Raw genomic sequence first — 16882 nt, 5'->3', positions numbered from 1 at the left:
ACAGGGCGCCTAAGGGGACTCGATCCAGCGCGTGGGCCCTGCGGATACTCCGGGGATGGGGGGCGCCCAGCGCCAAAAGTGCCTTTGGCGTCAACCTGATTTTGGAACCTCGACCTCCAGGGTGTCCGTGTCCCTTCCTCACTCCAGAGTTTCAGCTGAGCTGCGGGTGGTGACTGACCCCGTCCTGACACGGACCCCGCAGCCACCCCAGGCCAGAGGTGTGCGGGTGTTTTTTAAACCCACATCTTATAAATGTGAGATTTTTACCAGGCAGCACAGATTACTTAGAGCGTACCGTGTCCCCACGATCCAATTTTATTAGGATTTACTCTGACTTGTGCTCGGCTTCTCTGGGGAAATAATGCTCTGATTAATGTAATCCTGGCCCGGGACCCGCCACAGGCCCCTCGCCCCTCTCCCGAGAGGAAGGGCCTGTTTGACAAACAATAACGGAGCAGCAACTCTTGCCATCCGCCCACACCTCTGGGGCGGCGGGGAGGAGGGGACCGGCGCTGGGAAACGCGGGGCGAGAGCGGCGGACGGGCCCCGGGCTGCAGGCGCGGGCCTCGGGGAGGAGCCCTGGGCGGGCTGCCCTCTGCGCGCCCCGCTGCGGCGCCTCTTTGTCCCCTGCACAGCCTCCGCGACGGGGACCCGCGAGTTCTCCGTGAGCAGCCCGGACCCAGGGCGCGGCCACAGCGCCCACCCGCGGCCCCAGAGCACCTGGAGAGCAGCTCGGAAATCAGCGGGCACCGACCCGGGACGCCCTGCAGCTACCAAACCGCGTCCGGAAGCCTAGAACCCAGGACAGAGCCCGCCGCCCTCCCGGGCACGCGTCCGCGCGCACACACGCCGCACCCCCGACCGGCTGAGCGCGGGGGGGAGGGCTCCCCGCCGTCCCTCCTCCCGCGCAGCCTCTCCTCCTCCCCACAGGGAGAACGTTCCAGCACGGGAAGGCGCGAAGGAACGAGATCCCAGGCTCCGAGGCTCCCGGCCGGCAACACCCCTCCGGTCCGGCGCCGGCCCGGCAGTCCCCACCCCCACCGTCCCCAGCTCGGGAGGCGGGGACGCGGCGGAGCGCGGGGTCCTGCGGCTCCGCCAGAACAAAGCCCCCGCGCGAGCCCGCGGCCCGCCCCAGCGGGGCCGGCGTCGGTCCGGGCGCCGCGCACCCCGCCTGCTCCCGCGGCCGGGCTCGGAGGCGGCCTGGATGCGGGGCGCGGCTCTCGGGTCCGGCCGCCTCCTCCCGCGCACACAATGACCTGTTAGGGTGACTCAGCGCTCACCTCTGCGCGGCCTCGCACCCTGTCTCCCTCCTTCTTGTCCCTTCCTGTCCCCAGTCCCCTCCCTGCTTTTTTCTCCGCCTCATTCCTTTTATCTTACCCCCTCTCCCTTTGCCTTTTTCCCATTTATTTCCATTATTCTCTTCCACAGCAAAGCAATGCCGATTCGACTCCGAAGGCCTCTGCGCGCCTAGGCTTGGGGAGCACAGAGGAGCGGTGGGACCCTCTCCGTTTCCGTTTCAGACCGCGCTCCCCATACAACAATGCCCGCTGGGGCAGCGGCGCGGCCGGCCCATCCCCGCCCGTCCGGAGCGGTTTCTCTGGCGGCCACCCATCACCGGAGGCCCCTCCGCGGGGATGCAGACCGGAGTGCCCGGTCCCCCGAGGCAAACCTTCCTGGGGAAGCTCCCACCTGACCTTAGGAATCACTTGCCAGACCCTGGCAGGGAAGCCTTGGCGTTTCTGAAGTTAGGGTACTTTAATCGTCAGTTTTTCTGAGTGAAATTTTGCTTGTTTTTGCGATGTGAATTAAAAATAAAGAGAGCACCACCAACGCCCTTTCAACAATACAGGCCTTGACTTCGGGCGGCTCTTTGCAGCCTGATACAAAACTGAAGGAGACCTGCCCTCTGTCAAGCACCACCACTCAAGCCTGGAATCCTCCCTTTGGGCTTTATTGAAAAACCAGGAAATATGGGAGGAGGGGTGAGTGCTCGAGGCAATCAGGGACACATAACTTTCACCTTGGGACTGCCGAGCCCAGGGGCGAGAGCAAGGTCATGGAGTTCTACCACCAAGGTCTCTTCACCAGGAATTTTAGAGCTGAAATTATATTGCTGCAAACCATGGAGCATTTTAAGTATCAAATATCCATGTGTACTGACACTGTATGTTTAAAGTGAACAAAATAGCCACGCTCTCTTGAAGACCCCCCTCAAGCGGGCCAGTCCAGGGTGGGCCTCGGAAGGGAGCAGGACAGTGAGGGGGGACCTCGGCTACCCACATAAGCACCATTTGGGGGGAATGCTCAAAAGAGCAGCCTTCAGCTTGGTAAACCGCAGCCTGTGCCCAGCGTCACAGACAATAGCTAAGTTTACATCTTGAAAAGTACAATAAAAACACAGGTGCCAACGTCAAGGTTGTCTTTTCGTGATGTGCCACAATGCCTCTCCTACAGCGTGAGACTACCCTGTTCCGACCTGGGCAGGAGCCGCCATCTAACCCACAGGGAATGGTTGGTGTCCTCAAGAAATCCAAGCACCTCTCTGGCAAAGCTGCGTTAATATTTCCGGGTTTTGTTTTTAAAAACACAGACAGGCACACTCACACACACCAAGTTGACCTTGGAATATTTTTCTAGCTAGGACATGCCCAGGTGTTTTTGTTAATAAATCATTATCATCACTCTGGTCAGTCAGATGGGCTCTACTTACCTAGCCCTCTGAATTTGAATTTGAAGAAGAGCATTATGGGGGGGGGGGGGTTGAGGGGCGCGGAGGTGAGGGGGACAGGCGAGAGTAGTCTATCACGCTGCGCCAGCTATGGCTTCCCCAGCAGGCTGGTGGCTTCATGAACAGGCCTGTGGGCTGCACGCACGCAGCTAGAGTGGGCAAGTTGTTGGAAAAAGCATGCACTCCATAACCAACGTACCACACCTCTCAATTCACGTTTCCCCATCAAAAATGGCCGGTCGCCTAAAGCTGTCCTACAAGCGTCAGAAGTAAAACTTCTTACTTTAGGGTGAGAAATTGCAGTGTGTGAATTTATCACTGCTCCTTCGAACCCATCTACAAAAAGCAAGTGCTTGCTCCTTCCCTACAGATCAGATAAATCAGTTTCCAACGTGACACAAGGAACTGGGGAACACTGCAGGCTCCAAAACTCTCAGCAAGACCAGAGAACCCCTCCGCTGTGGAGAAGACACACACCCATTTCCACCCCAGAGCTGCCACTGAAGAGCCCTTCCCTTTGCAGACAGCACACGCTGTGGGCTGTGAGTGTGCTTCACATTTTAATTTGTCAATGATAATGGCGAGCGTGCTTCTGCACCTCCACGCACCCAGCACCTTGTCGTTCTCAAATGGAGGCACATGAGCACGTACCCACTTTGTGTTTTGTACATTTGACCCAGGTGATGTTCTTCATTCTCTCATTTGGCAAAAGCAGTCCCCCAGCCCCAACAATTAAAAGGTCTGTAGCCTTGCCCGGCACTTTGGATCTTAATTCATATACCCAGCTCGGTCGTTTCCACCTCCACATCATTACAGAAGGCTAGCAGTTTCTATCATATATCAGTTCTCAAGTTAACTTGTTGCTTTACTCAGAATCACTATTTCCTATTTCTTTCACTTTAGGTAACCTAAGACTATAGATATGAGGAGCAAACTCTTTTTTGGGGGGGGGAGGGGGGGGGGTTAAGTACTTTTGCAAAACAGAAAAGTAAGTAGCTGCCAAAATAGTAACAGTCACAGATTTCGTGAGAAGTGACACAAAAATAAGTATGCTTTAAGTATACAATATACAATTGTACATACAATTATTGCTTAACTAGTGTTTTGCAAAATGGCTGGCTAAATAGAAAAGTTCCCTTTCTCCGTAATAATTGTTAAATGCATTTGGCGGCCCAGGCATGCTTAGTACGGTAGAGCTTTGAGGCATTTATCCAGTTCATGTGGATTTCCCCCAGAAATCTTTTGTCCAGAGAACTTAAGAAAAAGCAATGTTTGGGCTCAAATTACAGTTTCCTCAATTTCCCATTTTGTTTTATTAGTACAAACCTGACAGTGCATTTTCTAAGTCTACATGTGAGAGCTCACAGATGAAAATAACAGAATTAAAATGCTTTTTAAAGTGTCTCCTTTGCTTATATTACTCCCAAAATCTTTCAATCCTCCTAGTTTGAATACCAATTAAAGCCAAATCGGCACTTTTCAAACTTAGTTTCAAAGAAAAGCTCATGGCCGGCAGCTGGTTGATCTTGGAGCTGAGTTAGAGAAGGGTATCTTCCCCTCTTCCAGGGGAACTTGGTGTCCCGGGCCCCCTCCTAACAGGCTGTGACAGTCACAGGTGCCCTGGACTGCTGAGCTGTGGACGCCAGCGTCTCACTTACAGCTTCCCTTTCTTAGTCGCGCTCTCTAAATCTCCTTGGGAAAATTGTTAGTAACAAACTAATTGCTCAAAACCGGTCAGAATTTGCTCTTCACTGTTTTAGATGTTTTTCACGTAGTTTTTTATCCTATACCAAAATAGAGTTCAGTCTTCATCAGCGATAGCTAAAACTCTCTGGGGCAGAAACCTGGTACTGTATAAAAATTTTCTCCAACTGTGTTAAGTAATATTATGCTAAGAAGTTTCAAGCTCACAGTGACCTCTAACCAACGGCTATTTTGTATTTTCTTTTCCCCAACAAGCCCTTAAAGATAAATCCAAAATCCTTCTATAGCCATAGGAGGTACCAAGATTAAAGCAGCCATTAGATATAAAATGAAATAAAAGAGATCATCCACGCCTTGACTAAATCTCCAGGATCTTGAGTTTTACTTAGAAGTCAAAGCATGTATCAAGTCGAAGAGCATTCATTATTTAATAGTTAATACCTTAGGTTGCATTTTATTTTCCTGACTGCTTCCCCGAGTATGCAGCCTGAGTGGTTGCTCCTAAAGTAGCGTATTACATACCTTTAATAATTTTAAGGTGCTTTTGTTTCCACAGCCCAATCTGTTTTTCAGCCCTATGTACACTTCACTGAGAGAAGTGGACGGATCCTTTTTTTTTTTTTTTAACTGTTTCTTTCAGGACCATTTCACAGACGTGGATGGGTGGGAGATGGGGAAGTCATTGTACTCGTATTTAAAACCCTGTGTTGTGCAATGAATTCACTGGTCGTGGTGAATTTGCACAGAAAGGTTTGCTCCTTTGGCAAGTTTGAATGAGCAGATTTGCTTTGGAAACAGCTACATTTTACTCAGTGCCTGCTAAAGCGAGTCAGTGCGCCCCCTGCTGTCAAGTCTCTAGTCCGACTCCTGAGCACTTCCAAAGTTTATTTTGTTCAGTAAACCGTGTCATATAAAATTAACAACCACCAATAAAATTAGCTTATATGTTTCAACTGTAAAAGTCCAAACCAAAATAAAGCTAGTCTTAGTGGCGCTAGAGATCTCTAGTCCGGCTTCTTCTCGGCTGAACCAAGGTCCTTTTATCTAAAGCCCAGTGCACAAACATATAGCTTAATGTGACTAGTGTTCTTCCTTTTATTTCTTTCTCTATGGCAACCAATATGCTCTGCTCAGAAATGTTCCCCATCAAGGAAACAAATGATCTTCAGGGAGCAGCTCTATATGGCATCTGGTCCAATGGAGCACAGAGAGTTAACCCCAGTCAAAAGCGAGGCTGCCAAGCAGTAAACAAGGAGTGGGGAACTGGCGGGTCTCAGCCCTCTCCCCCCACTGCAACCTCTTCCTCCCTCCTTACAAACCATTTCATTGATTTGGCATCAACTGTTGCCAAAGAAACTACAAAATTTAAATTGCAAGGTGTTCTGGATACAAAAGTGCAATAAAATCCTAGCCGTTCGACTCTACCCCCTCACCACCCAGGCAAGGCTTCCTTTCTAAAGAACAAAACCAAGGAGCTTTGAGAATTCGCTCCAGCCTATTTCACAAAGGTAAGGTGTTTCCCCCCCCCCCCCCCGCCCCCACCGGCTTGGAATTGTTTGGTTATTTCCTCCAGCCATATTTATCTAATTAACTGCATCTAGCAAGTAACTGCAGCCTTAAATTTTACAAAACCCAGGGGCAGTGGCTAGGAGCGGGGCAAGGCCGACTGTCAAATATGAGGAACAGAGTAAAATCCAGTTTCCGATGCTCAGGCTCCAGCCCTTTGGCAGGAAAGGGTAGGGTGCCCCGGTTAGTTTTGATTGATCACCCTCTTTCTGACGGGCTCGCAACCAGAAGCTGGGAGCTGCACGGCCGCCAGCTCCCTGCGGTCCTAACCCGGGTGCAGGACTTCCTGCCTCTTCTTCCTCCCCCGCTTCCTTCACCTCCAGCCCTTTGCCCTCCCTTTGCGGAGCCGCCTCCACTGCACCCCTGCTCCCAGCAGGGATCCCCTCACCCCCTTCCCGAGCAGGCAATCTCAGCTCGCCGTCAGCACTGGCTGCCCAAAGGGCACTGCTTTCCCTCTGCTCCTCCTTTTTGTTTTGTTTTTTTTAATTCTCCAAACAAGAAATGTTGATAATACTGCGAACTTTCTAAACGCTTCTTTTCTAGGGCCCTTTGCCCCCTCGCAATCAGCAATCAAAATTGATAGCACTCTCCCCCACCCCCAACGTGCCTTGCTGTGGGGGCTTTGGAATGAGTCCGTCTTTTTATATAATATTTTAGCAGGGCGGGATGGTGTTTTACTCCCCCCCCCCCCCAGCACACTTCGCCTTCCTACTTCAGACGGTCACTCTGTGAGCCCTCTCCTGGCCCAAGCAATGAGAATAAACTCCCAAACCTGCACGAGCATTACCACACAGAAAGAAGGGGGGGAGAAGGAGAAAGCAGGGAGAGGAGATGAAAATCACTTACCGAACAAACTTCCGGGGTTAGATTTTAAAATAAAAGATTTTTTTTCAATCAAGTGACTGGAGGCGGTGAAGGCATATTCTCAACTCCCCAGAACGATGCATCCTTAGCCTTCCCTTCACACTGACTCCTCGGAGCCCAGCTCTCCACTAGTCTATTATTTTCACCAAAATATATGAAAATGTATGCAAATGAAAATCAGCACTAACTGTTCTCCCCTTGTTATATACTTTGGATTTTTTTTTCCAGACAAAACAATCACACTCGCAGAGGGAGGGGGCAAGTGCAGTGGGGCTGGGGGAGGCTCGGGAGCGATGGAGAACTGAGTAGGGAAAAGGGGGGACGGAGGGGACAGCCCTCAGAATAGAAGTGTATTTCTATTACAGAGGAGTGCTGCGTTTTGGGGGGCTTCCCACAGCACACACACCCTCCTGGAGAAGAAAGAAAGTGGATCTGTTTGGAGAGGCGCTATCGCGTTTCATCAGGCCACCTGAGACTGCTTTTGAAAGCGTGTACTGTGAAATTCATAGCAGTAATTTAGACAAAATCCTCACTGTATATTAATGAAAGACGGCCCGTGGCTCTGTTCCTATCCTCCCCATTCAGTGTAAACAAAACCACGAGACTCTGGGTTTTTGAGCCCGATCCAAGCAAAATCGGCAGGAAAGGAAAACACGGCGTGCTGGCACCGACTCTTCAGACGTCTGCACCTGGAGACCTCAGATTTATTCAATGAAATCTGTGTTCCATCTTTTATATATACATATGCGCATACATAAATATAAAAAGGCACCTTAGGGGGACGCGGAGGGGAAAGTCCGTGCCGTTTGGGGTCTGGGTACTGCTGCTTCTCACATCTATCCCTTAGCAATAACGGCTCTGCTAAAACCTACCTACGGCGGCCTCTCTCCCCGGGCGGGCAAGCAAGAGCTGGACGAGATCCCGCATAAATCCTGCTTAACGGCGTCCACTGTTAATCGGGACATCACGCAAAGGCTGCGTGGCTGCGGGGCTGCGGCGGGGCTCTGGCTTGAGCTGAGTTCACCTGACTAAGCCCCGCAGAGGAACTATTCCCGGGAGGAAGGACAGCCCCTGCACAATTGAACGGGAGCATCCAGGTCCGGGCGGCGGCCCGGGCGCCTGCGGCCGGAGCGAGCCGGGGAGGCCGGCGCTGGGCGGGCGCCGCAGAGCTGGGGTGCGGGTTGCGCGCGCGCACACACTCGTTAGGAACGATGTATTTATTGAAAGTCCGAGTTGGGTCAGTTCATTGGAAATCCCCGAGGACGGTTCAATTCGCCCTTGTTTTCGTTGCCACTTTCTCTTTTTGCTCGGTTCGCCGAGGTTCCTCTGTGCAGCGTTTCCGCTCGGTCGCGTTCCCCACCCCCGGCTCTCCCGCCTACCCCTTGCACTCCCCCGCCCGTCCCCCTTAACCCTTTCAGCCCGGCTGGGGCTGAGAAGGCGTTAGTCGCCGCCAGCCCCATCCACCACACAAACCCTTTGGAGACAGGAAAGAAAGAAAAGCACCACCGTGCCTAAGAATAGCCAGCAAGCAAACCCCGCCACTAATAACCACACTGAAATCACACACACACAGTGCGCACACCCAGGTAAGCGGCGGGAGGCGCGGCGAGCGGATCCCGGCCCTCCAGGCCGGCCCTGCTGCAGCGGGAATTCCTCCAGCCGTGGGGATGGAAAACACTTACGATGTATCTATGGGGAAAGGCCGTCCTGACTGCTTTTCAAATACTGCGCCCGGCTTCGCTGACCCGCACCCTCCAAAATCACAAGGTCTCGCCAGCTACCTGCCTGACCCGGAGAAGGAAGGGGGAGGGCGGAGGGAGGGGGAGCGCGAAGTGGGGGCGAGCGCCGCCGCGGCAGCGAGCGGTCCGTCCCGCACGCGCGGGCCCCGCGCTGGTCCCCGGCCGGGGGCTTCCCGGGCGGTGGCATCCGCGAACTTAAACAAAGGGGCCGCCGCCGGCGCGCAGCCACTGCGCAAAGTTGCGGTGGCGGATTTCCAAGAAGCCTGGCCACGACCCGAGCTCTCGGCGCTGCGAGCTCCCCTTTCCCACCCCCGCCGAACAGAGATGGGGGCCGGCTGGTGACGGAAAAAGGAAACTTTGAAGCCGCTGGGGGACACCTCTGTCTCTAGGTATTAGCTCGAAAGGTGCCTCCTCGCCGGGCGCTTCACAAGTCTCTGGGATGGGAGGGGGCGGGAGGGCTGCAGCACGACGCAGTCCTGGGTGGAGTGGGTTGGTTGCTGTATATCATGCATTTTCCCCCCTCTTTGTTTCCCTCCGATTCTGCCCCCCTCTGTCCCTTTTCTCTCCCCTTTCCTTCCCTCCTGCCAGGCCTCCGGCGAACGCCCAGAGCCGCGGAGGGTACGCCTACAACCCGGCCGGACACTAAGAGTTAAGATGTGGCGGAAGGGGTGGCGGGAGAGGGGCGGGGAGGAGAAAGTGGCAAGGGGGAGGGAGCCTGGGGGACAGCCGCTTTCCAGCGTCTACGAGGCTCTGCCTAAATTAAAAAGCAACCAATCGGAACGGCCGGAAGGGGGGCCTCGCGTCCTGAGCCAGTCATTCCGGGCCTGCCAATCACCCAGCAGGTAGCCAATCAGCGGGGGCCCTGGTGCTCGACTTCCTTGTATTTGGGAAAGTGTGGTGGTGGGTGCGCGCTCGCCGCGGAGGGTAAACATTCGACAGTCCCCGCTCCGAGAGGGAGGGACGGAGAGCGAACTGTCAGATCGGAGCGCCGGCGGGGCGGGCGGGCGGGCGGGCGAAGAGGGAGAGAGGGAGGAAGAGGGAAAGTGAGGGAGGAAGAGAGCGCGCAAACCAGGGCGCGGAGGGAGCGCCCGCTGCAACTCCGCTCCGGCACGGCCCGCGCCCGCGCCAGCCGCGCACCCTACAAGCCGCACAACGTGCCCTCTGGAGTTGGTTGTGTATCCAGGATCCCCTATATGCGCACACACCCCTCCATCTCCACCAATGCACTCTCCCTCCTCCTCCTCCTCCTCCTCCTCCTCCTTCTTCTTCTCCTCCTCCTCCAGACAACTGCTGGGGAAAAATAAAACACCAACCCCAACCTTCAGCAACAAGGTAACAGTCATTCGACCTCATTTTTTCTCCTGTTGAATTTTTTTCCTTGTTATATTTGTTTCCTCATTTCTGCCCAAAAGGAAAGATGTCGCATCAAACTGTGACTGTTGCGAGGAGGATGAAGAAGGACTCTTGTTTCAGAGGCAACCAAGAGCTCCGGCAATAGCAACTGCAGAGAAATGCAGCAACGCTAGAAGTTTTCCTAGGACAGAGAAAAACTTGAAACCAGAGGACCAGAAGGGAGAGCAGGAGCCAGCTCCTCTCCGCACCCGCCAGCAGCCAGCACCACCACGCCTCCCAGGACTCAGAAAGTTTTACTACTCGGAGGACCAGGAGCGGAATGCGTTCTTGAGGAGAGGAGAGCGGCCGAGGGGAGGAGCAGGCCGGCTGCGGGGCACCCATAATTTGGTTCAAGCAGGAAGGAGCGGCTTCTTTCTTTGTTGTCTCCTGTGAAACCGCCGCTGAGCAGGTGGAGCGAGCCCCGCGCCCGGGCAGAGTCCGCGCTCCCGGGACAGGAGGAGGAGTGGGAGCCCGAGACCCGCCCGAGAGCCCGAGCGCAGGCCCGCGCCCCGCCCGGCGAGCCCCGCAGGAGCCAGCCGAACGCGCCGGGGCTGGGGGGCGGCCAAGACCCCCCCCCGTGAAGGGGGCGGCTGAGGAACGCGCCCCGAGAAGCTAGCCCCCCGCTCCAGAGCGCTGCTGCTGCTGCTGCTGCTGCTGCCGCCAGAGGCCGGCCCGCGACCCCCGCGCCCTGCCGGGCGGCCTTGCTGCTCCAGCCGGGGGCCTCGGCGGCGGCGGCGGGGGCGGAGGAGGCGGCGGAGGCGGCGGAGGCGGCGGGCCGGCTGGGGGCCGACTGGGGCCCGGGGCGGGGGCGGGGGAGGAGTGGGGGAAGGAGGCGGGAAGCGGGGGGCGCGGCGGCAGCGGCGGCGGCCGCGGCTGCTGCGGCGGCGGCGGTGGTGGCGGCGGTGGGGTGGCGGGAGCGGAGCGGCATGGCCACGGCGGCTTCTAACCCCTACCTGCCGGGGAACGGCCTGCTGGCGGCCGGCTCCATTGTGCACTCGGACGCGGCGGGAGCCGGCGGCGGGGGGGGCGGCGGCGGGGGCGGCGGCGGCGGCGCGGGGGGCGGCGGGGGCGGCATGCAGCCCGGCAGCGCCGCGGTGACCTCCGGCGCCTACCGAGGGGACCCGTCCTCCGTCAAGATGGTCCAAAGCGACTTCATGCAGGGGGCCATGGCCGCCAGCAACGGCGGCCATATGCTCAGCCACGCGCATCAGTGGGTCACGGCCCTGCCCCACGCCGCCGCCGCCGCCGCCGCTGCCGCCGCCGCCGCCGTGGAGGCGAGCTCGCCGTGGTCCGGCAGCGCCGTGGGCATGGCCGGCAGCCCCCAGCAGCCGCCGCCGCCGCCGCCGCAGGGCCCCGACGTGAAGGGCGGTGCCGGACGGGAGGACCTGCACGCGGGCACCGCGCTGCACCACCGCGGGCCCCCGCACCTCGGGCCCCCGCCGCCGCCCCCGCACCAGGGCCACCCCGGGGGCTGGGGGGCCGCCGCCGCCGCCGCAGCCGCCGCCGCCGCCGCCGCCGCCGCCGCGCACCTCCCGTCCATGGCCGGAGGCCAGCAGCCGCCGCCGCAGAGCCTGCTCTACTCGCAGCCCGGCGGCTTCACGGTGAACGGCATGCTGAGCGCGCCGCCCGGGCCCGGCGGCGGCGGCGGCGGCGGCGGCGCGGGCGGCGGCGCCCAGAGCCTGGTCCACCCGGGGCTGGTGCGCGGGGACACCCCCGAGCTGGCGGACCACCACCACCATCACCACCACCACGCGCACCCGCCGCACCCGCACCACGCCCAGGGGCCTCCGCACCACGGCGGCGGCGCGGGGCCGGGACTCAACAGCCACGACCCGCACTCGGACGAGGACACGCCGACGTCCGACGACCTGGAGCAGTTCGCCAAGCAGTTCAAGCAGCGGCGCATCAAGCTGGGCTTCACGCAGGCGGACGTGGGGCTGGCGCTGGGCACCCTGTATGGCAACGTGTTCTCGCAGACCACCATCTGCCGCTTCGAGGCCCTGCAGCTGAGCTTCAAGAACATGTGCAAGCTCAAGCCGCTGCTGAACAAGTGGCTGGAGGAGGCGGACTCGAGCACCGGCAGCCCCACGAGCATCGACAAGATCGCGGCGCAGGGCCGCAAGCGCAAGAAGCGGACCTCCATCGAGGTGAGCGTCAAGGGCGCGCTCGAGAGCCACTTCCTCAAGTGCCCCAAGCCCTCCGCGCAGGAGATCACCAACCTGGCCGACAGCCTGCAGCTCGAGAAGGAGGTGGTGCGGGTTTGGTTCTGCAACCGGCGCCAGAAGGAAAAGCGCATGACGCCGCCCGGGATCCAACAGCAGACGCCGGACGACGTCTACTCGCAAGTGGGCACCGTCAGCGCCGACACGCCGCCGCCGCACCACGGGCTGCCGACCAGCGTGCAGTGAAGGCCGGGGCGCAGCGACCGGAGAGCCGCCGCCGCCGCCGCCAACGCTGCTGCCGCCAACGCCGCGCCTACCCCGCACCCGGTCCGCCCGGTCCCGCCGGCCCGCCGGCCTCCCCTCCGCCCAAAGACAGGCGTGCTCGCCCTTGGAGGAAAGACAAGAGAGACTGGCCGGCGAGACGGTTTTTGAGGCCTAGAGAAGAGGGACAAAACACACAAAACATCATAAACACCGAAACGGTATTCACAAACAACACCGGAAGAGGAAAAGGGGGCGACCCTGGGATCTCATTTATACTGTGGTGATGTTTCGTTTTTTGTTCTTGTTTTTGTTTTTTAAAAAGGGTGAAGATACCCAGCGCACCAAAACTGCACTCGCGAGGTTTTGCCCACCCTGAGAAGCCCCCCAGGGCGACGGTGGTGGACAGCACCCAGTACCTGCCTCGTCCTCGCCTCTTGAAAAAAAAAAAAGCCCCTCCCTCCCCCTCCCGCCAAAGGGCTGCCTAAAGTGACCGACCGACCGACCGGAACTTTGCTTCCTGGGAGCCCTCTGAAAGAACGCAGAGGCACCGGGCTTAATCAGGGACGACTCTGCTGGGAACCGGCTCTTCTTGGCCATATTCGGTCATCTGGGGACACATAACCTGACTGTGACATGGGAAGGAGGAAAAAAGAACAGTCTCCAGCAGAAATAATAGTCACAGCTTCTGAAATTAACAAGCTGAAGAGCAAAGCCAAAAGGATGCGTTTCCTTCAAATAACCTTGGAAATAAAAACATCCCGAAAGAGCAGAGGGAGAGGCCAGGGCGCAGGGGACGTCCGCTCCTCGTCGCGGAGGGGGCGAGGCGGGCAGAGCCGGGCGGGCGCGGGCCGCAGACTGGGCGTGGAGGGAGGCCCGGCCACAGCCCGGCTGCGAGGGCTGCCTCTCGGACGGAGGATGCCTCAAGATTCCACCGCTAATACTTTTTATTAATATTTTTTATTTTTTATTTCTGGACTGACTCATAAAGGGATTTAGAAAGACTGAGCACCAGCCGCTGCACGTCTTGGACTTCGCTTCTCAATCCGTTGCCAACTTTGATCGAATGGGTGCTGTGGCTGTGATTATAATACTGCCATTTCCAAGCAGTGTTTTTGGTAGGTTTTAATAAACAGACTTTTCAAAAGACGGCAATATAGATTGTTAGATCCGTTGTTGATCTAAAAATATTTGCTTTATATTTTCATTAAATGACTTCTTTTAATATTTTATTCAGAATACTTATGAACTGCTGCAAAATGGTAATTTATTTTTCCCCAGATCTTGTATTACGTGTTTTTTTCAGACGAGCACAAATCAAAATGAAATGAAAATATGGACAGTTGTTAGGTAATAAGGGTATCTTTTGATGTGATCATTTGATTGTAATTTAATTTGAGTAGTGATTCCGTAAGAGCTGATCGAGAAAATAAATTTGTTAGAATGAAATAGTCTGTGTCTGATGCGTAAACACTGTGTGGGAAGAAAATAGCTAGAAAATATTTTTTTACTAACGCATACCCTTGAGCGACGGCGCTGAGGAAGCCCAGTCGCGCTGCTGCACTGAGGTGTGTTTGTAAATCTAGAGCAAAGGACAGCCGTGACAGAAATGCTAGTACTCTCTACTTGGCACTCCCTGGTAAGCTGTCAGTTTCACAATCTTTTTCTTTCCTTAATTTTAGTGGATTTTTTTAGGGGAGTATTTACTACTTTTCTTGGAGATACCTGTGTTCTTCATCATCTTTATCAAAAGATTGGATTGCATCACCAGAAAAAGTGTGCCAACTGGTTATTAATGGTTAATACAGAGCCCTTTTCCAAAGTTTAGCTTCTCTTTTTCCTCTCTTCCCCCACCATATTGCTATGTCTCTTTCTTTTTTTTCTGAAGATTAATAGTTGCGAAGAATAGCTTACAACTATTCCATTGATGATTATGTAATTAGGTTTAAATTATTAAGCCGTTTTAGGGTTTGTTTTGTTTGTTTGTTTCTGTAATGAAAGAAGGGAGTTCTAAAATCCTGCGTTGGTCCACACTGGTGTGATTACCAGCTCAGACCTCGAAGTCTACATGTCTGTGTTTTGGTGTTTCTCCAGTGTGACTCTGTATCTCCTTCACCGACCCTGGGGTGTTTAGCTTTTGGACCGCTCCTTAGAGGCACCCTGCAGAGCGGTCACATTTCTCACATCAATGTATCAATATTTACCATGTGGGAAAGTGAAAGTGATGCCTCAGGTTGTGAGTACTAAAGACTGCTTGGTTGAGTCCTTTCATACTGGACTTTTAAAAAGTATTTGGGGCGATAAAGCAGTGATTTTATAGGACAATTTCCCCCTAATCTCATTTAGCTGTCACTCACCCTTTGCCTCCTCTCATCCTTACTTCCTCCCCCTAAGATATCAATGCAGGGGTTAAAAAACCCGGAAAACTGTGCGAGCAACAAGGAGCAGTTATTTCTTCCAGACAGACCCTGTGTCACTTTCATAAATCAAGCCTAGCCAGATGGCCTGTGCTGGGTTTGCATTATTTTAAACACCAGATAGTACTAAAAATCACAATCATTTTGATTTGTGAAATCTGAAAAAGGCCATATTTGTTAAACAGAAAGAAGGAAAAAATGAAAATAAGAAACCACAATTTACTTTTCTTGGCTTTCTTGTTTTCTTATTTCTCTTGCTATTGTAATAGCCCTGCCCAGCAAATTTAAAACCTGGAGTGGATATAAACTTCATCCGTGTTTGAGGGTCTGCAGGGGCAAGCATAGAAGGCCTCATTGGAAAGCTGAGGATTGGGTGTGGTTGTTCTTAATGATGGATACCACTGGCACGTGAGATGAAGTCCTGTTTCCCCAGCAAGAATGGTAGTGGTTGATTAGACAGTGGGTCTATATAAAAATTTAGGAGCTGTTTGCTTACTGGATTTGCCTAACAAAAGGACTACCATTCAATTTCACACTGTTTTCTATTAAAAAGCAACCTTTGCTGATTACTTTGGGAGAAGTCCTGACGTAGGGGTAACAGAGTAACTTTTAGTTGGAGAAGCTGGAAAAGCAAGACCATTTTATTTCATTATTTTGCCTTTTTAAAGTGAGCTAATGCTGGCACTCCACATTTTGAAAATCACCCTTTGAATGTATCTACAGAATGAAATCCCTGGTTGAAAAACAAGAGAGCAGATATAACTGAGAGGTTGGTGTTAGACTTATATTGTTATACACGCAAATAATGAAAATATTGTTGTACATCACCAGATCTTTTTAATGAATTTGGTCATTGTGTTTCTTTGCAGAGCAAGTGTCTTGTGCTTTGTAAAGTACCCATTTGTTTCCTCCATTTCAACCCAGCCCTCCTCCCCTCCAACCCAAAGGAAAGTGACAAAGTTCTGTTCCATCAATCTGGCTCATCCCAAACTGGGCCCATTTGTAGTCTGCAGACTCCTGTGGCTCCTGACCTGTGGTCCAAGCCTCAGCCATCTCATTCACCCAACCATCTTCCCCTGCAAATCTGGGCGATAAATCATTCAAGGTGTATGTAAAATAGTCACTTGGCTGTTGTTTCTCTGCACCCCCCCCCTTTTTTTAAAGTCCTTAGCCAAGGACTGCTGCTTTGTTCCAAAACAGAACTGTTCATTCTTGATCTTAGAGAGTCCCTTTGCTTCCTTGTAGCCTCCAGGGTTTGCTCACTACCATGCTCATAATGTTTTGTATGAATGGTTTCAAAATTCAGAGAATAATTGGTTCTAATATTAAATGCAGTATATACTATTGATAGTTTTATCGATAAGTGTAATATTTTAAATAATTTTAACAATTAAATTTGTTTTAAAATTATATATTTGTAAAAGTATTTATCTTGTTGGAAGCAACAATATATTGTTGTATTTATTCGTTTATTTTTGTAATAAATGATCAACCTCTCAAGCTAAATCAAAAATGACACTTTTATATATTTATAGAAAACGCATTTTAAGAGATGGGCATATTTGCACCAATTTGTATGTAAATAGAGTAAGATCCATCAATAATGTGTAGCTTTCAGAACTAAACTGAAGGCAGAAACATTCTCTCCACATGGAGTTTAGTTTGCCCAAGTTCCAGGGCAATTAATCAAACTCTCAAATGGATGCAACAAGTATTGGCACTGGATACAGACTTGAAATTAATTATTTAGGAGGTGGACCTGGTTTTTTTCAAGGCAGAAGGGTAGAAATTAAAGAATTCTTTCATGAAATGCAGTGGCTGCCTGGACAGATTAAAACTATGTATCCACGATAAAACCTAGTACCTGGCTGTGCACAGACATCTATGCTGGGGAAAGGTGTTCAAAGAAAGTTCAGACTTTGAGGTTATTGGTGACCCAGAAACCAGGTAACGTAGTAAAAGGAGTTGTGCCGTGTTGTTTTTGTTAAGTGTCTTCTTAAAATGGCTGTGAGTGAAAAGCCTCTCTCTCCTTGTCCAGTTACTGACAGC

General features: G+C 53.6%; 1 protein-coding gene across 4 annotated transcripts; it reads left to right on the top strand.

Annotated features, from left to right (window-relative positions):
• Positions 1–8297: 8297 nt before the first annotated feature.
• POU3F3 (POU class 3 homeobox 3) lies at positions 8298–13756 on the top strand. Of its 4 annotated transcripts, XR_013814689.1 has the most exons (4): positions 8455–8990; positions 9190–9933; positions 10014–12637; positions 12742–13756. XR_013814689.1 is itself a non-coding variant. In XM_079792843.1 (3 exons), exon 3 carries the CDS (start codon positions 10920–10922, stop codon positions 12399–12401), a length of 1482 nt encoding a protein of 493 aa, XP_079648969.1. In that variant the 5' UTR covers positions 8455–8990; positions 9190–9933; positions 10014–10919; the 3' UTR covers positions 12402–13756. The 4 variants fall into 4 exon arrangements, 3 of the variants coding, with proteins under 3 accessions (XP_079648970.1, XP_079648969.1, XP_079648971.1); XM_079792843.1 differs by having other exon boundaries at positions 10014–13756; XM_079792844.1 differs by lacking the exons at positions 8455–8990; positions 9190–9933 and adding an exon at positions 8298–8448 and having other exon boundaries at positions 10014–13756.
• Positions 13757–16882: the final 3126 nt, after the last annotated feature.

The sequence above is a fragment of the Cnephaeus nilssonii genome (genome assembly GCF_951640355.1).
Source record: "Cnephaeus nilssonii genome assembly, chromosome: 15".
NCBI classification, from domain to species: domain Eukaryota; kingdom Metazoa; phylum Chordata; class Mammalia; order Chiroptera; family Vespertilionidae; genus Cnephaeus; species Cnephaeus nilssonii.
Note: the sequence above shows the minus strand (reverse complement) of the source record. Positions and strands in the feature narration are given on the sequence as shown.

Bases quoted from the DNA above. Each gene is read 5' to 3' on its own strand.
- POU3F3 (XM_079792844.1), top strand. From the start codon at position 10,920: ATGGCCACGGCGGCTTCTAACCCCTACCTGCCGGGGAACGGCCTGCTG.